The sequence below is a fragment of the Lepidochelys olivacea genome, assembly GCF_965140295.1.
Source record: "Lepidochelys olivacea isolate rLepOli2 genome assembly, chromosome: 8".
NCBI classification, from domain to species: domain Eukaryota; kingdom Metazoa; phylum Chordata; order Testudines; family Cheloniidae; genus Lepidochelys; species Lepidochelys olivacea.
Genome location: NC_140418.1, coordinates 49,089,359 through 49,113,212, shown reverse-complemented (window position 1 = coordinate 49,113,212; position 23,854 = coordinate 49,089,359). Strand labels below are relative to the sequence as shown.

Here is a 23,854-nt window from a genome sequence, read left to right as displayed (position 1 = left end):
TTCCTCTTGAGCTAAGTTGGCTCCTCCCCATCCTCTTCCCCAGCTTCAGCCCGAGCGCATAATTGCTAGTTAGCGGCCCATATACCTAAATTGCAGTTGCTTGGTAGGAAAATGTGTGCATAACAAGGTCTGCTGCTTTAGAGGTTTGTGAAGAACCTCTAGTTGCAATGAAGGGATGTAGTTCTAGACATCCCCCTCTTTTTTCCTTAACCTCTCCTAAACCTTGTGCACTTAAGCTGGTGACATGTAGAATTTTTTTCTGGCTAATGACCTCAGAGTCTACTGATTTGTTAAGGATTGCCCCTTTCTTTTAAATAAATTGTAGAGATACAGGTTTCAGAGTAGCAGACGTGTTAGTCTGTGTCCGCAAAAAGAAAAGGAGGACTTGTGGCACCTTAGAGACTAACCAATTTATTTATGCTCAGATAAATTTGTTAGTCTGTAAGGTGCCACAAGTCCTCCTTTTCTTTTCATAGAGATACAGAGTCTCTACCGTAAAATGTGAGGCTGTTATGGCCTGCTAAATTAACTCTTGTATACTTCATTGAAAATTTACTGACTGTTGGCTTTTAAAAATTACAGTTTTTATATCCTATAAAGAGAGCTGTAGCTATTCTATATTAAAATGTACACAACTTTTCAAATATACAGCACAACAGATGTATGAAGGATGTAAATGTTCTTCAGTTTTTTAACCTTGGTGGCAAGGAATAGTATTGTGGCTGAAGCACAGGTCTTGTAGGTTGGGAGGGGGAATTGAGTTCTGGTCCCAGCTCTTTCCCAAGGTGTCTCAGTTAATGTCATTTAACCTGTCTAATCCTCAGGCTTCCCCACTTGTAAAAATAAATTGATTCTTGCCTCTCAGGATGTTGTGAAGCTTAATTCATTAATGACAAGAAGGTGCTCTGAGATCCTCTGATAGGAGGTGCTATGGTAGTATAAGCGTTTTTTATGTTCTTAAAAACTGGGAAGTTTCAAGTGAAGGCTAGTCTTGTCCTTAACAGGTCCTTGTTTTTGCTAAAATATTTTATTGGCTATCAAACCAATGACTTTTACATAATGCAGAGGTATGTGTTGAGAAGGGGATCTTTTTGACTTTCCCATTCGTGCTCATGGGAGTTAGTCTAGAGAGGGGAGGAAGCCCTTCTTTGTATACTGCAGCCTTGATATGTAATTGAAGGTAAAGCAACTTCAGCCCTAATTTTGATTGGATTGTGTGAGTTGGAGTTAGCATTCTGGTTTTGTACATAGTTTTATGGTTTCTTTTTTAGCGTAAAAATGAAATCTACGTGTGCACAAACAACTCTACATTGAATGAGAGTTTATCTAATAGTCTGAAAATTGTATTTCATGTGATATACTGTGCAGTATCCTTTTAAGGGTCGGGGAGAGTATTTTTTAGGCATAAACCACCTAAGTTTTGCTGCTTTTCCAGGACTTGCTTTTGTCACAGGACTCTGCTATCTTTTAGGTGGATGGCTGTTTGTGGGGGTGGGTGGGTGGGTGGGTGTGTATATATAAAGAATGAGGAAGTGAAGCACTCAGAAAGTGCAGTCATTTGGCTAACACTGTGTATGACTAGTCCAGAGAGCTTTTTCCTCCCTTTCATTGATCTTAAAATACAGTAACCACACAGTAATATCCCAAGCATATTTGTGATGGTTATGGAATTCCACAAACGAAGGTAAGAATCTCTTTTCTTGGCATCTCCTCTTCGTACTCTTCTCCCACCTCCCCCACATCCAAAAGTTGTTTGTGATCAGAAGTAAGCTTTCATTTTCAGATGCTATTCTGCAGAGCTGGGTGTGGAAACATTGTGTAACATGATTTTCCCTTTTCATGCATGCTGCAGTTGGCTGCTCTGTCTGTTCTTAAAGACAGAAAAAGATGCACAGTTTTGAACTGTATCTAAATAACCATTTTCTTCTGGCTGGTAAAGGAGTTGGGTAAAATAGTTATAATTTCACTTTACCTTTTAAAATGTAAGGTTTTTATAAGATTTTTTTTTAAATGATCATGAGGGGAAGTGAAAGAAAATATTATAGTGCATTCATAATGCTTTTTGCTAGATAGGCCAAACTCAAAACAGTTCTGTTAACAGATAACTTATTTTAATGTGAAGTGCTGGTGAAAAGTGAGTCATTGACGGGCTTGGAGAATGAATTCCTCTCACCTTGGGTCCTACATGACAGTGGCAGTGTGAGCTCCCCCATATTGTTCTCCTACTGGGTTGCAGCCTTGTTTTGAAGGGTCCAAAGAAGATCGTTTATCCTGTAAGCTCCTTAAACCCTTGTTCTCTGTGTGCTTGCAAGGTTTTCAGATATGGTCGATCTCTCTCTCTCTCTCTGATGTTAACTCTTCGCCATTGGGAACTTGCCGGAGACAAGCAATTCATTTTGCTTGGGCCACCAACTTGTATTTATTTTTAATAATCCTGAGTGTAGGAGGAATATAATTGATTAATCCAGAGGATCTGCTCCACCAACTGAGGGGAAGGTGCAGCAAAATGCATGGATCTTCCATCGGGTAGATTTAACAGAAGTTCCCACAATATGGGATGAATAAAGGCAACAGGAAACATACCTGGAAAATTATTCTTCTCGTGAATAGAAAATATATTTTGACTACTTCACCGTCTTCCCTTTCCTATGCTACTGTTGAGGAACAGCAGTTTTAAAGTTAATGCTATGTTAACAACTACTTGCAAAATATTAAATTAGAGTCGCCAGGAGCTGTCTCCATATAAACAGATGAAATGGTAATTAGGATTTTTGTGGGGTACAGAATTGGAGTTTGAACTGGAAGTGAATAAGTTTATTTCTCTCTGGGGTTGATTTGCAGGATCCCAGTTGAGTTTGGGGATTGAGCCTTATAGATAGAACCCCTATATTTCTCAAATGTGAAATAAAGTATAAAATGGAAGTGTTTTTTTTAAACACGGCTTATGTTTGGCTCAGCCACCCCTCTGTCATGAGGAGAGTGACCGGTTAAATTTGAGGGAGTGGCATTGTGACTTGGCACACAGGGTCTCTGTGCCCTTCAGGTTTGGCTGGCCACTTCTCCGTCATGATGGAGAGGCAGCAGGGCCAGACTTGAGTGTTGCTGCAACTTTGTGTATCAGATTGCAATGCCCAGGGCGAGGAACCAAGCTGAGTCTCCTCAGACTGGAGATACAGCTGTAGGGTGAGTGCAGGGTGGGTTTGCTCGCCAGCCTCCTTGCCCCTGGCCTCCACTCCTCACCAGGCTGGGGCAGGACCAATCCCTTCTCCCCCTTCAGGGTAACCTTGCCCCTCCCCCCAAACCACACACAACTATTAAAAAAAAAAAAAAATTCCATGAGCTCTATTTATAGAACTCCAGTCTCACCTCATTCCTATTGTTGGAGTGGGGAATCAAGCCATGAATTGTTGGGGCATTCCAGGGCCTCTAGCATCTGCTTATGTTTAAGGCACGCCCTGAGCTATAATGAATAAATAGGTGGCAAAATTTGTTGGTGACATGATTATTTTTGTTAGTAGTGACTAGGAAGAATTATGATAAACTCTGGTAAAAACTGGTGGTTGGACAACAAGACAGTTGGTGAACTTCATGATAGACAGGAGGCAAATCACTGTGTACCAGGAATAATTTGAAACAATCCAGTTGGCTTATGAATCTGTTGTAACCTCTTGGAAGGGGGAAAAAGAGCTAAAAGTCATCTTGGATGTTCTGCTAAGCATGTCTGCTCAGTGGCTAAAGCTAAATAATTGTGATATTTGGTTGTACTAAGGATTAGACAAAAGTATTAAACTGTTTATAGTTGCACTACGTACACTGGACAGGTAGTCTCACACCCTGAATACTTCATTAAGTTTTATTTGCTTCATTTTAAGAGACCTAGCAAAAATGGAAAAGATTTAGGAGAGAGCAACAAAAATTATTGTAGAGACCATGGAGAATCTCTATAAAAGATCAACATGATTATTAAGACTGAGGAAGATTATTTAGCTTGAAAAGGAAAAGATTATCAAGATGTTGGACACGGTATATAAAGATTAAGCTCTTTGTAGCTGCAGATCATGGAAAAAGTGAGTAGTAATACCTGGAGGCACAGCCAGGGAGCTCAGGAGGCTTGCTGTAAACTCCATTTAACTTTCACTAACGCTCTGAGTTAGTGATCTGAGTATAGAATAGTGTGGTTTGAGTGGAGGTACTGAATGGAAGTACTGAAATATTCAACGATCTCTTCATTCTGGGCTGCTGTCATCCTTTTTGTTTGAGTCCAGTATCCCTAAATAAATGTAGTTGTGGGGGTCAAAGGAGTCTCCTGTCCTTCCATCCACCCACTTCCTCCTCTTATGAGGATTGCGCCTGTTCTACTCTTCAATGCAATTTTACTTTTTAAACTTTGGTGGAGAAGCATGAAACTGATGAGAATTTCCTTCTATTCTGAGTTGGTTCTGCTTTTTCTGGTGCTGTAAGGCAAGAGCTTTGGGCAAGAACATTAGCACAAATATGATTCTATTCAGGAGCCAGAGATGCAAAAAAGAAAGATGGTTTGAGGTGAGTCAATGAAGGAGGGACAGACACACACAAGGGTGGGACCATGCTCATAGAATCATAGACTTTAAGGACAGAAGGGACCATTATGATCGTCTAGTCTGACCACCTGCATAACGCAGGCCACAGAATCTCATCCACCCACTCTTATAACAAACCCCTAACCTATGTCTGAGCTATTGAAGTCCTCCAATTGTGGTTTAAAGACTTCAAGGTGCAGAGAATCCTCCAGTAAGTGACCTGTGCTGCAGAGGAAGGCAAAAACCCCCCAGGGCCTCTGCCAATCTGCCCTGGAGGAAAATTCCTTCCTGACCCCAAATATGGCGATCAGCTAAACCCTGAGCATGTGGACAAGACTCACCAGCCGGACACCCAGGAAACAATTCTCTGTATTAACTCCCATTCTGTGTAGTAACTCAGATCCCATTCTGCGTAGTAACTCAGATCATCAACTCATCAATAAAGTGACATTGCATCTGAGTTCATGAGCAAGTTTGGGGACTGGTGGGGAAAAGGACAGTAAAGCTCACTGATGTAACTTGCTAGGAATCACCATGCCCCAAATGAAAGACCAGACAGCAGCAGATTGCCAAGTAAACTACCTCTAGCTCTTCTCAGCTACTAAGAGGGTCACGGTTGTGTGACCTTTCAGGTAGAGTAAAGTGAGTAGTCCTGGAAACCACATGATGGTAAGAATAACTCCATGCAGCCCCCAGTAGCTCTCTCCAGCTCTTGTATTTGGTGGAACTTGAATTTCAGTCTCAAATCCATTTTGTAGTTTCTGATATGCAATGCTTAAAGTCCTTATCTCCTGCTATCACTATTCTGATTACTTTTGGTAAAGAAGGGAGACCAAAACAGAGCCTGAAGAGAATTTGGCAGAAATAAGATGTTGAGGATGTGGGTGGTGGGTGAAGAGAGTGCATAAAATCCATATAGTGGGAAGACTGAGAAAGAAGCGACTATACTGATTTTTAGCAGGAAGTTTGTACTGCAACTCCTCGCTTAATGTTTTATTTATGTTCCTGAAAAATACGACTTTAAGAGAAATGATGTTAAGCAAATCCAATTTCCTCATAAGAATTAATGTAAAATTTTTTGCCAGACAAGACACACACACACACACAAAGTATAAGTTTTAAACAAACAATTTAATACTGTTCACAGCAATGATGATTGTGAAGCTTGGTTGAGGTGATTAAGTCAGAGGGTGGGATATTTCCCAGAGAATGCCTTACTGCTAAAAGATGAACTAGCACTTGGCTGAGGCCTCAAGGGTTAACACCTTGGAATGGAGGGAGCGGAGACAGACACACACCCTGTGTGTGAGAGAGAGAAAGAGATAGAGACATGCATTGCCCCTTTAAGTACAATGATCCCGATCGAAGTACAGTGCCTTTGTAAGTAGATCAGCAAGTTGAGACAGCAGCTGTTGCCAGCAAGCTCCCTCCATTCTGAGCCCTGTCATGTTCCCTCCCCCATCCCCCCCCCCGCTCTGTTGAAAAAGGTACAGTACAGGGGGAGGGGGACACCCTGAGATGAGCCCCCCTCTTCTTCCCCCCCTGCACAGCCAGCAGGAGGCTCCGGGGAGCAGCTCCAAGGCACAGGGCAGGAGCAGCACATGGCAGTGAGGGGGAGGGACAGCTGGGTTGTCTGGCAATTGATGCATGGGGAGCGGGGAGCTGATACGGGGGCTGCTGTTCCACCCTGGTTCCAAGCCCCCAGCAGCTAGCTCCAACAGGCTGTTCTTTCTGCAAGCAGTGGACAAAGCAGGCTGCAAAACAATGTTATAAGGGAGCATTGCGCAACTTTTAAAAAAGCATGTTCTAGTTGATCAGCAACATAACGACATTAACCAGGATGACTTTAAGTGAGGAGTTACTGTATATGAATATTCATCAAGGGCTTCTGTGCATTTCCAGTTATAAGATTTTGTTGCCTCTGACATAGAGCTGCACAATTATGTAGAAAAGCAATATCCTTGGTGGGTGAAAGTGCTGTGCTGATATAGTTGGCTCAGTAGAAGGGAGTGTGCCCCCAATCACCTTAACTCCTTTGCCACAGAGAGCTTACAGAACTGCCTGGTATTCATGAGCTAGTTTATAGTGTTGTTTGTTGAATTATACTGTATTGTAAAGGGGCCTTTCACCTCAGGTTAATTCTGAGGCTGTGGTAAGTCCCAGCTTCCACATAGCGTTAAGATGGGCATCTGGCTGAGCTATATATTCCAAGATAGATACCCACATTAGCTGTTGTGTGCCTGGGAGAAACCAACATCATATCCCAGTGCATGATCTGCTGTACCTTTACTCCCTGACAAGGAAGAATAGACATGCCCTTGGTTTCCTTAAGCCTTCAACCTGCTGTTTCCATCACTCCTTCAGGAGTAAGAAGGCCTGTCTTTTTGCTGAGGTTTTCTGAAAAGAGACCTGAGACATGCCCTGTTGCCCCAGTCTTGGTGCTGCCCTTGATGATATTGGGCCCAAGAAGTCTCTCTGCAAGACAACAGTTGGCTGGGATCTAGCTTCCCCTCTGTCCCCATCCAGTGTTACAAGCTCCATCCCCCCCAAAAATCTCCCATATTGCACCATCGGCATAAAAGGTTGTTTCATGTCATTAGAGTTGACAATGGTCTGTGCCACAAGTGAGATGCAAGGCTCCTGAGTTCCTGTTGAACCAATTAGGCAGGGTATATTGATTTAAATCAAAGCAATTTAAATCACCAATTTTAATAATGGTTTAAATCAGCAAGCAGAAAAATTTGATTTAAAGCATCAATTTTAATCTTATTTTGCATTTGTACTTTAGTTCTTTAATTCTCACTGGTTGTGAACCATTAAAACATGTGGATTTGCAACTAAGTATAGCCTTTACGCTAAACTTGGTGCTTCTTGCTATCTGGGAGGGTATGCTATATATGTACACATTTAAGCAATTATATAGCTTAACTTATATTTATTCAGATTCTTAATTTTTTTACAATATTATGTTGGAAATTGGTGAATGATGTACATGTATCTCTTTGCTAGATAGAATTTTTATTTATGATTTGTGTTAAGCTTTATGGAAATGCAAATTCCACTAAATGCACAAAAATGTCATTTTCAAATAGTTTTAGTTTAAAAAAAAAACCAAGAAAACATTTTACATGTGCTGGATAGATAAGAAAAAAATGTTATCAAAATGCTTTTCCAGATAAAAACAATTATTAAACCAATTTTTTTGTGTAGTTAGTAAATGAAACTGCTTGTTTCTAGGTCACCATGTCTGTCAAAATTTTTGAATTAGATCTCATCCTTACTTTGTTTTTTTTCATAATGTGGAAGGGGACAAGCTTTTCTGCCTTTTTTTCACCTCCTAATTGGTTTCTTAACTTTGAATGAACTAGTCACTGAACTGAAGTAGTTGAATAAACTGAAATGAAAATCACTTTTCTCCACCTGCAGAAGAGACTACTGCTGTCAAAAGCTGATTGAGCACTTCAGACTCTGGGTCTAGGTGCTTTGCCAGTGACTTCAACCAGTTCAGTGGTTTCACTTTCTTTAAAACTTGCCCGCACACATGCACTGTTTATTTTTTAATTAATGTAAATTATTTTAATAGATTATAATTTTAGATCTTAGAATAGGTTGCCATAATTAAAAATTGGTTATTTTAAAAAAAAATCATGTTTTAAACAGAAAAAAATCCAATTTAAGTTAACTTTAAAAAGATCAGATTTAAAGATTTTTACCTACCCTGGTATTTGGGGTAAGAGGAAAGAAAGAGAACATTCAGATCCTTAGAAGGATTCTAAGGCGAGAGAAAAGGATTGTTTTCCTTTACTACCACTGATGCATGTTGCCTTTGGTGGTTCCTTTCTAGTCTTGACATATCATTTGATTGGTACCCCTTCTCAGCTCAAGGCTTTGGTGCTAATTAATTTAGATACTTTACCAGTGCATATACCACCAACTTCATTGCCATCACCTTTCTTGACCAAGAGACCTGTTCTGAGCCTTTTGGCTACATATCTGTTGCTTGACTCTGCACAGCAACATTTTTCACAGGTCTTAATCTGAAATACCCTCAAGAAAGAGGGGAGTTTCAGCTGAACTTTGTAAGTGGTTTTGTAGCAGCCTTCCAAAACTAGTATGGAAATGTACCAGCAGAGGCACAAAGTCCTCTTGCCCACCCTTTACCATGATGATGAAAAACAAGTATACTTTTACCGTCCTGTTGTTCTAGACAAGTGGAAGTTGCGGGGATTGCAGCTTTGCTTCCAGGGCTGTGGTTAGACAACTTTATCTGTATTTTATATTTCCTCTTTTGCCTACTGGCATACATCAAGTCAGCACTTTGCGAGTGGGCAATCTACCAATTCAGTGTCTTTTTGCTTAGGCTAATTAGGAGCCACCCAAGTGTGTTCCTTTACTTGCATATGGGTATTTTTTTTTTTCTTCTTTCTAACTCTGCAGTCTGGCCACAGAGATGGATGATTCCATGGCTTTATTCTTAGTGTGGAAAACTAAAAGTTTTATATAAGAACTTTGTCAGGACAATGGATAAATATTACAATAGATACATAAAGTTACTCCAGTTGTCTTGGCATAGCCAGGACTTGTGTTTTTTTTTGTTTTTTTTTTAAGTACAGGAGTCTGTAAATATGAAAAAAAAGTAGAATCCAGGATAGGAATATGAATTCAAATTGTCCTTTTGTTTCAAATGTGAATTTTAATACTGTTTGGATTGCATTATGGAACGGAGCTGTGGTTAAATCCCTTGGTAGAGAAGCCATTTTTAAAGTAGTATTACCCCTTCCATTATAAGTCTTTTTTTAAAAACTTTCTCCCTATCTAGGGAACAACTCTTTTGAGCCTGAAATTTCTCATGTTGAGTTTAAGGCCATGAATTTTTTTTTTAAGAAGCTATAAAATAACTTGCCCATACTGTTTTTGAATTATATACATTATTTTGGGAAAAGAATTCTGGCTTTTTAAATTTCACCTTTTTGATGGAAAGGAACTTCAAACAGCTGGCACTTAAACATTCAAACTTCTTCATACTACTTTATGGGAAATAATGCATATATTAGATTTTACTTACTTTTTGTCTTGCTTCCTGCGTCTGCCGGAATCTTAAGAAAGCATAGTGATAACCAAACCAGCTTTTGTAGGGTAACTGAGAGTGACTCTGCTTCAAGTGTTTGAGATGGACGTACAAACAAATGATAGGAAGCAAATTCCCTGTGATGTTTATAGTTGGTTCGTATGGTTCATATGAATCAATGATTATTTTTCCTAGTTTTGTTTAATGATATGATAATCCTGTAAGAAGTAGAACAATTTGTTTTGCATGTCTGTGTTACTAGCAGGCTTGTTTTTCAATGATGGATGAAATAGAAATATGTTCATTCTGGGGTATGGAGGTTGTTCTAAAAACAAGTTTCCAAATTCTCACTCCATAGGTTGGTAAAGTTGAGGAGTTGGGCATAGGAAAAGCCTCCAGCTAGTGCCTTGTGGTGGTCAATAACAGCCTCATTAACAGACTGAGTTGTATTGATTCCTATTCACTCCTCCTTGGCCACACTTTAAGGCTTCAAGTGTGGAGAAAAATGACACACTTCTGGGATGTACACAGTTGTTAAACCTCTTTTTTGTCTGAGTGCTTGCAGTGGTATGATACTATTGACTGAACCAGTCTTTGTCATATGTGATACTGTTAGTCTTGGCCTTGGTTTAACTGGCAACTTTCTTTGATCAGGTAGGATAGTTGTGAACAAGTTACACTAAACTCTGGGACACAAAGTTAACCAGGTTTTTCAGACAAAATATTTTGATTAGTTGTGCATGGTTTTTAGAGTACCTCTGATTAAATGCATCCGATGAAGTGAGCTGTAGCTCACAAAAGCTTATGCTCAAATAAATTGTTTAGTCTCTAAGGTGCCACAAGTACTCCTTTTCTTTTTGCGAATACAGACTAACGCGGCTGTTACTCTGAAACCTCTGATTAAAACAGGTTCTAATTTGGAGGCCGTTAGTCCCATTTAAAACTGTACTTTTAAGTAAAAGTGTCCAACCTACTAACTTTTGACAAATGGCTACTACCCAGCATGCATAGTAACGTTCTATTTAAAAATATTATAGCAAACAAGTATGCTCCTTCCTGATTGAAGGGAAAATCAGTGCAGTGAGGAAATGATTTTCAAGGTTCCAAGGAGTAATTGTAAAGCGGGAGAGGAAGGGGGAAAATACTTTCACAAAAGTACTAGAGTTGTGTATAATAGAAATAAGTTCTTATTGAAAATCCTATTTAGAATGAAACTAAATCCATGCAGCCCCACTGGCTTTTGGTAACTTTTGGTAGAAGATAAATTTCAGACTGAAGATATTTGTAATATCTCATTAACAGTGCTTTTTCCATGATAAAGATATTACTCTAATAATTTGTTCTTATTCATGTTTAGTCTGTTACCTTGTTTCTCATAGCAGTTTTGTTTTGTTTTTCTTCTGTTGAATTTTTTTCACAGCAAGGGGATGTTTTATCTTGTACTTCCTTACATTTATCAGCATTCATTTCCTCTTTTGACATTCAGATCATGAATGCCAAAGACTTCCCAGGTTATAATTCTCTTGAAATATTCAGTGAAATCTGTAAGAGCAGTAGGAAGTATCTCTGCTACATTTCTTAAAATATAGAAAGGCCCCGTGTTGTGGCAATGGTTCTTTCAACGAAGAAGGGTTGGATGTGTGTCTCTTGGAACCAGTCACTGTCGCTCATTGTGGTCCAGAGTTGACTTCCTGAAGAATCCTCTTCTCACTGCCTCTCAGGGTTTTAGTTGATTTAGTTCCCAATGCCACAGACACACAATGAAGATTCCCTTACTTGCAGCACACTGTCTCCATCAATACGTAGAACAGTGGTCACCAGCCCATTGATTGTGAATGACTGGTCGACCCTGGAGCCTCTGCCAGTTGATCATGATCTCCGGGCCACTAAAAGTCCAGCAGTGCAGCAGGCTCAGGCAGGATGCCTGCTTGCTGTGGCCACACGCAGCTCCTCGAAGTGGCTGGCTGCTGGCATGTCTCTGCCACTCCTGTGGGGGAAGAGGGGGCGGTTCCGTGGGCCACCCCCAGCACTGTCCCCGCAGCTCCCATTGACTGGTTCCTGGCCAATGGGAGCTGTGGGGGCGGTGCTTGTGGATGCGGGCAGTGCACGGAGACTTGCTGCCTCTCCTTTGCCCCTCCCCCCAGAGGCCGCAGAGACGTGCCAACTGCTTCCAGGAGCAGCGTGGGGCCATGGCAGGCACGCAGCCTGCCTGAGCCCCACTGCACCGCCAGCTGGGAGCCACCTGTGATAAGTGCCTCCTGGCTGGAGCTTGCACCCCCTCCTAAGCCCCATCCTGGAGTTCCCTTCTGTACCCAAATTCCCTCACAGAGCCCGCACCCATCACCCTCTCCTGCCCCAGCTTCAGCCTGGAGCACCCTCCCACACTCCGAATCCCTCAGCTGCAGCCCAGAGCCTGTACCCCCTACCCCCGCCCGCAGCCCAGTAAAAGTGAGTGAGGGTGGGGGAGAGCGAGTGACAGAGGGAAGGGGGAATGGAGTCAGTGGGGCAGGGCCTCAAGGAAGGGGCAGGATAGATCCTGGGTTGATCTTACATTCAAAAAGTGATCTTGTCCTTAAAAAGGTTGCGGACAACTGCTGTAGAATGATGATGATGAAGTATCTTCCAGACCAAGGCTTTTTCTCCAAATGCATGCAGCAAGGTATCACATATGTGTTAAATGACCAAATTAGGCAGCATTGTTCCCCTTTTCTTGTCTGCAGTACTTTTTACCGAGAGCAAAATGCATTGTTGGAATTGGAAGTATTTCAGAGTTTAAGGATGATCTTTCAGCAAAAATAAAAATGAGTTAAGCATCGATTTCTGTCCTGGGATCCCTGCTAACAAGGCTATGGATGACTAGTGGATTGATGGGCATGCAACATGGACATGCATTTTGACTTGCCTCTTAAAATTCTTTTTGTTCTGTGGAATCTTCTTGATTTCCTGAGTCGCTGAGGCTATCTCAAGTGACATCTCATGTACACGAAGTCAAACTTTACAAATACTACAGATTGAAGTAGTTTGCAATGTCACTAAACTCTACGTTCTAGGCTATCTTCAGTGAATCAGGAAGCATCAAGATGACTTGATGTTGGGAAGGGGGAAATTGTTATTTTTTTAATTTCTGGGCTGAATGCTGCTTGGAAACCTATGTGGTTTTAACTTGGTTTTCTGCTTTTGCTTTGTAGTTCACCTTTTAAAGGAAAATTCTTTTTGAAAACAAGATTCATATCAATCTGTGCATATCTGATATTTGGGTCATGTCATTAGTGCAGGCTATGTTCTCATTTCTTAGACTGTTGAATTAGTTTGATGCTATTAGTCCTGTTTTCCAGGTGCGCATGTTACATAGAAATTTTTTGCACCTTCATTTTTTGCCTGATCCCAAGCCAGTTGAACTCAATGAGAACATTTCCATTGACTTTGAAGGGATTTGGATCAAGCCTTGTCTGAACAACTTTGTGTCAGTTTAACTGAAGGTGTGTTTTTAAATCCAGTGGGAAACCTGATGTTGACATTTATTTGATTAAAACCTGATTTATATTATTTTGCTCAATTTGTTTTTCATGACCTTCTTCTCCTTCTTTGCAAATATCAATTTATCCAGCTTTATTCATAAGGTAGATAATTGTTCCCATTTTTACAATTATGTAAAAACTGAGAGGTTTGTGACTCGGCCAAGGTAAGGGCAAAGCTGTCAGTAGAACAGAGGTCATGACTCAAAGTATCCTGTTCTAAATACTGAATTGCGCTCCCAATTCAATTAGGCCAGTCCATGTTCAACAATTAGATTAATAACATTAAGGACTTAAAATGCCTCTTGCAATACAGAGGACTAACTTCATTTTTCCCTTTTCTTCCAGGTTATGTTTCACACTCTCTGCTGGCTGTCTGTACTTACAGAAGATATTTAAAAACAAACATTTTTGTCAAAGATTTTGATTCCAGTGGAATCTATGCTTTAGATTTTGTCTTGTGAATTAACTTCTGAAACCATGCCTGTACAAGCTCCACAATGGACGGATTTTCTCTCCTGCCCAATTTGCACACAGACTTTTGACGAAACGATCCGGAAGCCCATCAGCTTGGGCTGTGGCCACACTGTCTGCAAGATGTGCCTCAACAAGCTCCACCGTAAGGCATGCCCCTTCGACCAGACCACTATCAATACAGATATTGATCTCCTCCCTGTGAACTCAGCCTTGTTGCAGCTAGTGGGTGCTCAGGTAACAACACACTTCTTTCTTTTTTTTGTTCTTTCTTCTGTTACTTAGTTTTTCTTTACTTTATTTTTTTTAAGGCAAGAACAAGTGAATGAAACTTGTGGGACTAATAATGGTGGCTAGATGGGTGTAGAGCAGACAAACCCCAGTGTGACTTTACCAATTGCAGGTTTTGGGCCTGCAATGTGCTGAGGCAGTGTTGCTTCTTACAGTAGTTCTTAACCTTATTCTAACTGGGGCTTAAATCATTCCTGATTTCTTTCTGTGTCCAACACAAGCCCATGGTACTTTGTGGTCATAAAGGATCGTAGGATTGGGGTCATCCAAAAACTGTCTGGCTTCTGAGTGGTGAGCCAGGGTGGGGGGAAGGAAGGGCCTGGGTGGGTGTTGCAGGGAGAGAATGCTGAGGATGGGCAGGGGATTCTTCCTTTTCACCTCTCCGATCCACCCATTTCTTATTTCTGTTTAGGAAGCAGAAGAAAATTGCTCCTGACATGCCCTTTCCCGCTAAGGAAAGATGGGAGGAGTTGCAGTTGTTGATAGTAGAGTGATTTGTGTGTGTGTTTGCACACTGATGAGCTGCTTTGCAGCTGCATAGAAGTTGGAAGGGGTGCAGCTACAGAAGGAGGGTGAAGGGAGCAGGTTGCTCCTTTTCACTGGCTCCTGCCATGTACTAGAGTCTGTGGAATTTTGCTGCATTTTTCTTTTTGGTTTCTCAGCTGGTGTACCCATTTATGGGTTTCCTATTAGTATCTGTTAATTACATGAGAAGACTAAAAATCAAGTTTTCTGAACCATTGGCAGAGTCAGGAAATCTGGGATGCTGGACAAGTTGCTTACTCTGTTGCTGGCTCTGTTTCCCTTTGTGTAACATGTATGCTGCTCCTTCAGAAAAGCTGTTGTTAGGCTTCATTAATGTTTGCAAAGCACATTGAAATCCTTTAATACTTTTTAGTTGTATGGGAACTAGGGCTGTCAAGCGATTAAAAAAAAGTAATTGCGATTAATCGTGTTGATAAACAATAATAGAATACCATTTATTTAAATATTTTTGGATTTTTTACTTTTTCAAATATTTTGATTTCAATGACAAAACAGTACAAAGTGTGTACAGTGCTCACTTTATATTTTTGATTACAAGTATTTGCACTGTAAAAGAACAAAAGAAATAGTATTTTTCAGTTCACCTAATAAAGTACTGTAGTGCAATCTCTTTATCATTAAAGTTGAACTTACAAATGTAGAATTATGTTTAAAAAAAAAAAAAAACCACTTCATTCAAAAATAAAACACTGTAAAACTTTGGAGCCTGCAAGTCCACTCAGGCCTACTTCTTGTTCAGCCAATCGCTCAGACAAACAAGTTTGTTTACGTTTGCAGGAGATAATTCTGCCCGCTTCTGGTTTGCAATGTCACCTGAAAGTGAGAACAGGGGTTCTCCTGGCTCTCTGTAGCCAGTGTTGTAAGATATTTACCTGCCAGATGTGCTAAAGATTCATATGTCCCTTCGTGTTTCAGCCACCATTCCAGGGGACATGTGTCCATGCTCGATAACCCATCCAAAGCACTGTGGGCCGACCCATGTTCATTTTCATTATTTGAGTCAAATGCTACCAGCAGAAGGTTGATTTTCTTTTTTGGTGGTTCGGGTTCTGTAGTTTCCACATTGAAGTGTTGCTCTTTTAGGACTTCTGAAAGCATTCTCCAGACCATGTCCCTCTCAAATTTTTGGAAGGCACTTCAGATTCCTAAACCTTGGGTCGAGTGCTGTAGCTATCTTTAGAAATCTCACATTGGTACCTTCTTTGCCTTTTGTCAGATCTGCAGTGAAAGTGTTCTTAAAATGTACAATGTGTGATGGGTCATCATCAGAGACTGCTAAAACATGAAATATATTGCAGAATGCGGGTAAAACAGAGCAGGGGACATAAAATTTTCCCCCAAGGAGTTCAGTCAAAAATTTAATTAACGCATTATTTTTTCACAAGCATCATCAGCATGGAAGCATATCCCCTAGAATGGTGGCCGAAGCATGAAGGGGCACATGAATTTTTAGCATATCTGGCACGCAAATACCTTGCAATGCCAGCTACAAAAGTGCCAATCAAATGCCTCTTCTCACTTTCAGGTGATCTTGTAAATAAGAAGAGGGCAGAATTCTCCTGTAAATGTAAACAAACTTGTTTGACTTAACGGTTGGCTGAACAAGAAGTAGGACTGAGTGGACTTGCAGGCTCTAAAGTTTTACATTGGTTTTTTTTTTAGTGCAGTTATGTAACAAACAAAAAATCTACATTTGTAAGTTGCACTTTCATTATAAAGAGATTACACTACAGTACTTGTATGAGGTAAATTGAAAAATGCTATTTTTTATCATTTTATAATGAAAATATTTGTAGTCAAAAATAATATACACTTTGATTTCAATAACACAGAATACAATATATATGAAAATGTAGAACATGAAAAATATTGAATAAATTTCAATTGATATTCTGTTATTTAACAGTGCTGTTAAAACTGCGATTAATCATGATTAATTTTTTTGAGTTAATCACATGAGTTAACTGCTGTTAATTGAAAGCCCTAATAGAAACATTAATTTAATAATTGTGAATTTTCCAGGCCTGGGCATTTCATGAAAAGGATGTATCAGTTGTGGCCAAATACCTGGATTTACAATGGTGATCCTTGCCAGGAATGCTGTTGTGCAAATCAAGGCCATGGGTACAAGAGTGGAAAATATAGTAAATGCTACTTTCAAGTTTTCATCTTTCCATTGGTCTAGAAAATTAACATTTGATGATGAGGTTGACCTTCCAAGGTAGATTTTTAACATGACTGCTGTTACTGGGTATTGCAGAGTGTGTTGGGAGGCTTTCAGATGAATTGATCAGAAAGTAAAGGGATAGGTAGTGGTATGTTTGTTTGTTTTAAGAGGAAACTTTACAATGACTTTTCCTTGTGCTTTATTTTATTTTATTTTAAAACCTTCCCAAAAATAAAATCCTTTTTGATGAGATGGAAAATAGCAGTGTCCTGACCGGTTAGTTAGTAAAGATTCCATGGCGATCTTTGCTAGATTTAAGGATGTTAAAGGAATTCTAGCTACATTCTAATTGTTTACTGCTGTATAGTTTCAGTTGGATGAGGTGTTTAGAAAGGAAAGATGGTCTTATGATTAAGGCACTGGCTTGGGTTTCAGGAAATTGGGGTTAAATTTCTGGCTCTGTCAGACTTTGACTTTCAGCAGTTGGCTTAATTTCTCTGAGCCCTGTACCATACTTGTAAAAGAAGATGTTTTCTTTCTCTCCATCTCTTTTTAGATTGTGAGCTCTTCAGGGCAAGGACTGTCTGTCTCCATGCATATTTACAGTGCCTGGCACTATGAGGTTGTGATATTTGGTGGGGCTTCTAACCATTGCTGTAATACAATAACTGTTCTTAACTTTTGTCCTGAACATAAAGAAGGTTACCACTTTGTCCTAGTCTTTTTCAAACACAGGGCACATTGACTATTTAACAAAAAGGCATTTGAGAGAGGCTACAACCACTTGGAGCTCTTTCATACTGAAAGGGTGTGTTCTCTTTGGCACATCTCCACCAAACTGAGCTGGGATCAACAAAACATGATTACGACGTATACATCACTCAGGAGTATTCTTGCCAGCCTTCATAGTCTAATACTGCTCTGTTCTGGCTTCCACTTCCCAGTTAACACCAGAGGGGTATCAGAGTAGCAGCCATGTTAGTCTGTATTCGCAAAAAGAAAAGGAGGACTTGTGGCACCTTAGAGACTAACCAATTTATTTGAGCATAAGCTTTCGTGAGCTACAGCTCACTTCATCGGATGCATAAAGTGGAAAATACAGTGAGGAGAATTATATACATATAGACCAAGCAAAAATGGATGTTTACCATACACATTGTAAGGGGAGTGATCACTTAAGATGAGCTATTACCAGCAGGAGAGCGGGGTGGGGGGAGAGAAAACCTTTTGAAGTGATAATCAAGGTGGGCCATTTCCAGGTTAACAAGAACCTCTGAGGAGCAGTGGCGGAGTGGGGGAGAGGAATAAACAAGGGGAAATAGTTTTACTTTGTATAATGACTAAACCACTCCCAGTCTCTATTCAAGCCTAAGTTAATTGTATGCAATTTGCAAATTAATTCCAATTCAGCAGTCTCTCGTTGGAGTCTGTTTTTGAAGTTTTTTTGTTGAAGAATAGTCACCTTTAGGTCAGAAATCGAGTGACTAGAGAGATTGAAGTGTTCTCCGACTGGTTTATGAATGTTATAATTCTTGACGTCTGATTTGTGTCCATTTATTCTTTTACGTAAAGACTGTCCAGTTTGATCAGTGTACGTGGCAGAGGGGCATTGCTGGCACATGATGGCATATACCACATTGGTAGATGTGCAGGTGAACGAGCCTCTGATAGTGTGGCTGATGTGATTAGGCCCTGTGATAGTGTCCTCTGAATAGATATGTGCTGGAAATGGCCCACCTTGATTATCATTTCAAAAGGTTTTCTCTCCCCCCACCCCACTCTCCTGCTGGTAATAGCTCATCTTAAGTGATCACTCTCCTTATGATGTGTATGGTAAACATCCATTTTTGCATGGTCTGTGTGTATATAAATCTCCTCACTATATTTTCCACTGAATGCATCCGATGAAGTGAGCTGTAGCCCACGAAAGCTTATACTCAAATAAATTGGTTAGTCTCTAAGGTGCCACAAGTCCTCCTTTTCTTTTTACTAGAGGGGTACACTCTTTGCTTGACCCTCCCTCCACCTCTTGTAAATCTTCTGAGTTTCAGTGCTTGTACATCTAATGGCTCTAATGTCTTAAAAAGAGAAGCATGAAATCCAGAAAGCTGAAGTTTAATTGTAGAAGGAAATGATGCAGGAAACACTTAAAACTTCCATATGGGGAAAAGGAGCCCCTTCTTTCAGTTCAGTACTTTTGTAAGGGATTACTAATTTATAGCTTTGTTTTTCTTGGGTTCATGTTTTCTTTAAAAGAATAATAATAATTTTAAGAAGCAAAACTATTCTACGGGGAGTAGAAGTAATGACAGAATTCACTTAAAACAAATGGAATGAGGAGTACTTGTGGCACCTTAGAGACTAATGAATTTATTTGAGCATAAGCTTTTGTGGGCTAAAACCCACTTCATCGGATTCATGCAGTGGAAAATACAATAGGAAGATAGACGCGCGCACACACACACACGTGTTGCCATACACACTACAACGAGAGTGATCAATTAAGGTGAGCTATTAGCAGCAGGAGAAAAAAACCTTTTGGATTGTCCTTGCCTACAGACAGCCTCCCATCCTGAAGCAAATACTCACCAGCAACCACACAAGAGAACCACTAACCGGGGAACCTATCCTTGCAACAAAGCCCGTTGCCAACTGTGTTCACATATCTATTCAGGGGACACCATCATAGGGCCTAATCACATCAGCCACACTATCAGAGGCTCGTTCACCTGCACATCTACCAATGTGATATATGCCATCACGTGCCAGCAATGCCCCTCTGCCATGTACGTTGGCCAAATGGGGCAGTCTCTACGTAAAAGAATAAATGGACACAAATCAGATGTCAAGAATTATAACATTCAAAAACCAGTCGGAGAACACTTCAATCTCTTTGGTCACTCGCTCTCTGACCTAAAAGTCGCAATATTACAACAAAAAGACTTCAAAAACAGACTCCAACGAGAGACTGCTGAATTGGAATTAATTTGCAAACTGGATACAATTAACTTAGGCTTGAATAGAGACTGGGAGTGGATGTGTCATTACACAAAGTAAAACTATTTCCCCATGCTTATTTTGCCCCTTTACTGTTACACACTCTCTCTCTCTCTCTCTTCTCAACTGTTGGAAATGGGCCATCCTGATTATCACTGCAAAAGATTTTTTTCTCCTGCTGATAATAGCTCACCTTGATTGATCACTCTCATTATAGTGTGTCTGGCAACACCCATTTTTTCATGTTCTCTGTGTGTGTGTGTGTGTGTGTGTATATATAAAATATAATCTTTCTATTGTATTTTCCACTGCATGCATCCAGTGAAGTGGGTTTTAGCCCACAAAAGCTGGTGCTCAAATAAATTTGTTCTTCTCTAAGGTGCCACAAGGACTCCTCGTTCTTTTTGCTGATTCAGACTAACGCGGCTACCACTCTGAACACTTTATATCCGCGGACCATGTTTGCAGATCGGATGTGGATACAAATTTTGTATCCACGCAGGGCTGTAGATAAACAATTCCTTAGAGGTGTCATAGGATAGGATGTCAGGCATGGGGGGCAGAGGAAGAGAAGGAAGATAGCCATTATCAGATGGGAAGAATACTGTACATTTTATCTAACCATACAGACTAACACGGCTACCACTCTGAAACCTTAAAAGAAATGGGTCACATTGGCCTGTTTATGTACCAGCATCATTGGTGAAGTAAGCAGAATGGTATGTGTTACTGGGAATAATGTGCTAACTGCTACAGATACAGCACAGGCATTAAAAGAACACTCTTTTTTTGTTACAGTTATTATGCTTTTGTGGTGGTAGAGAGTATAGATTTTAGTTTTAAAAACTTAAAATAGAGAAGAAATTCTTAAATAAACCACTTTGACCACCTTAAATATCCCTTCAGTGCTTACTCTGATTAGCCATTTTAAATATCTACCAAAAAGGTCTTCTGAGGTTGAATAGTCACTGCTTCGACATCCAGTCTCTCTGCCCTCCTGGCTTTTTCTGTGACACATGAAACTGCAATGTGCACATTCCAAACAGGTGACATCAAATGGCCAAAGTAAACTAGAATCTACATGTCAAGCTTTAGTTTCTTAAGTCCAGTTCCTGATGAGCTAAGTATAGTTCCATGCACTAGATGTAGCAGAAATGTATGTGACAACATAGCAGGTGGGGATTAATGCCCTTTTTCTCCAGAGGTGGATTTTTTTTTAAGTGTCTGTCATCAGTTAAATTGGTGGTACAGCAGGCCATGTCAGAAAAATGAACTGCTGTATGTGAATGTGACACTTCGTTTTCACAAGCCCTGTGGAAGATAATAAATGGGTAGAGTTCTACCCTCTGTGTTCAGAATGAAGCATTATAAGAGCTTTACTGCATGCAGTTCTTTCAGTGTTTTGTGTTTAAAAGAACACGTGCAAAATTGAAGTATAGAAATGTTTAAAGAGGGGAAGATGTGCAACTAGAGAGCTCATACCATCATATTTGGAGGTGTTGCATTGAAATTAATCATTAAGTTGAGCTCCTTTAAGAGGGAATTCTGTGCTGAGGAAAACCGCCTAGCTCATTTCAGGAACTTAAAGCTTTGAGCAGTGTTGCTTGACATGAAACAAAATGTGCATCTGCTGAAAGGGTGGAGGAGTTAGGAGGAGAGAAAGGGAGGCTGACAGTTGGAATTGGACAAAACGGGCTATGCCTTTGCTTAGTATATCTTTATTCTGTGCAATTAAACTCTTATTTTAATATGACTGTTACTGTCAAGTAGACGTCCCCAAACTGTGGGGCATCCCCCCCCAGGGGGGTACAGAGAAACATTTTGGGGGGTGCAATGCGGCCTGAGCCATCCCCCACAGAAGATGGGGAGGGCGTGCTGCCCAGCTACCTGACCTGTCTCTGGGAGGGGGAGACCTGGATGGGGGTAAGCGGAGTTGAGGCTGGGGCCAGCAGCCGGGGGGGCTGCAGCACCCCCCACACCCGTAGTACCTGTGCCTATGTCCAGATCCCACCCCAGGAACTGGAACCCCAGCTCCTGGTGATGGGGGGACTGGGAGAAGCTGGATGTGGTAAGTCAGGGCGTGACCCTGAAAAGTATGGGGACCACTGCTGTAAAGGATGAGGCTGATACCCCTCCCCCAAAACAAATTTTTTAAATTATCAATTCAGAATCTTGCAGTTGCTCTCAGCCTGCTATGAAATGTATCCTTAGCATTCTTTTTCAGCCCTGACCCCATATATTTCATCATAGCCAGCTTCTGCCCACAACTGCAGTTGCTTATGCTTATGGACTACATTCCAGTGTCATTCTCTGTATTATTCATTGTAGGGGAAGATGCATGGAAAATAAAGGCACATTTAAAGCACCAAAATATTTTTGATATTTTGCCTGCCTTTCCTTACACTAACTGGCTCTCTTGTAGGACTAGAGTATTACACAAGATTAGTTTGCACTGTGAGCCCTGGTGGGTTTGGGGAGGGGATGGGGTAAAGAGGTGATGAAGATGACAATAAATTAATGCTTCAGTACTATCTATTTTGAGGATCTCCTAAGTGCTTTGCAAGCACTAACGAATATAAGGTGTCAGTCATTTTGTGAATAAAGTGGTGAATTGCTAATTTTGCAGATAGAGAACTCAAGGCACTCTGAATGTAAGTGCCTTATTCAAGGTCACACAGCAAGTCTCTGGCAGAGCCAAGAATAAAACCCAAATCTGTCATGTGCTAGTGAACCACAAGACCATCCTTTCTCTCTAAAGGTTGTTCTTTACCCTTTTAAAGTACAATAATTAAAAAACAAACAAACCTGGAATTTAACATCATATTGCCAGTGAAAGGCTAAATTATTTGTAAAATCTGCTGGCAAATGTCATGCTTTATCTTTCTCTTTTCAAGTGAAACAATTACATTTGTACCTTCTCTTCTCCTGAAGAGAAGATAGGCCTGATGCCACAAGATAAATGTCTGTAATACTTTAGCCATGCACTATGCCTACTCAGGCCTAACTTGAGATACTTAGCTGGTCCACACTAAAAACTTACATTGGCATAGCTTTATCTCTCAAGAGTGTAAAAAATCCATATCCCTTGAGAGAGATAGCTATGCCAACCTAACCCACAGTGTAAGGCTTGTCTACACTGGCACTTTACAGCGCTGCAACTTCCTCGCTCAGGGGTGTGAAAAAACACACTCCTGAGTGCTGCAAGTTTCAGCGCTGTAAAGTGCCAGTGTAAACAGTGCACCAGTGCTGGGAGCTGCGCTTCCAGCTCTGGTAGCTATTCCCCTCGTGGAAGTAGGTTGGTTTTTTTTAAGAGCGCTGGGAGACCTATCCCCCAGCGCTATGCCGGGACTACACAAGCCGTATAAAGCGCTGCTGTGGCAGTGTTTTAACATTGCCAGTGAAGACGTGCCCTTAGACAGTGCTAGGTGGACAGAAGAATTCTTCCGTTGATCTAGCTACTACCTCTTAGTGAGGTAGTTTAACTACAGCGTTGGGAGAAACCCTCCCATTGCTGTAGTGAATGTCTACGCTGAAGCATTACAGCTCTGCTGCTGTAGTGTTGTAAGTGTAGACTTGCTCTAACCCAAGTTTCCCTCAGTATGGGGCATTACACTGTCTATCAAACTGCCAGGTCATCTCACAGACATGTAGCAATTACTTTGCAAAAAGTTAAATTAAAAGAAACTCCACATTTCAAGCTGAGCTTTCCTGTGGGAAGGGGAGAAACCAAGATTGAACGTCTTAAAATATCTTGGATTTAGAATTGTTCATTGTGTAGTTTTACTTGCCTTTAAGTAGCTTTATTTATGTTGGTTTTTTGTTGTTGTTTATTTTTGTACTATTTGTGTCTGGGGAAAACTTTCTTGTTGGTTGCCTAGGCAGTCTTGGTCTCTCACTAGACCAGTTCTGCTGTGTATAGCATTCCTAACGAACGCTGTGAATGCATGCTAAATCTACCCTGATTCGCAATATAAATCCATTGCTGACCGCTGTGTTCCTGTCTCACGCCTATTCGAAGCCATCTTTCTGCTAAATGTAATAATGTTGTTGTATTTTATGTTGTCCCATAGTCCCTAGATTGAGTGAAGCAGAGTTAAATGGAAACATGCACACAGTAATCTTACAGCAGGGATTCTGAACAGTGCTCGCCTCAGCACAAACATAGATAGATGCACATGGTTAGACCGAGACATGTTCTGTCTGGGTACTTTCCCAGACAGAAGCAGATTTTTACAAT

The 23,854-nt window shown here is 40.7% G+C and overlaps 1 protein-coding gene across 4 annotated transcripts in view; it reads left to right on the top strand.

Moving 5' to 3' along the window:
• RC3H1 (ring finger and CCCH-type domains 1) overlaps nt 1-23,854 on the top strand; it is a 98,153-nt gene that overhangs the window by 37,266 nt on the left and 37,033 nt on the right. For all 4 annotated transcript variants that reach the window (XM_084636271.1, XM_084636274.1, XM_084636272.1 and 1 more), the window contains exon 2: nt 13,491-13,853. In XM_084636271.1, coding sequence (XP_084492397.1) covers nt 13,623-13,853 — 231 coding nt within the window. In that variant the 5' untranslated portion in view covers nt 13,491-13,622. The remainder of the gene's footprint in view (nt 1-13,490; nt 13,854-23,854) is intronic.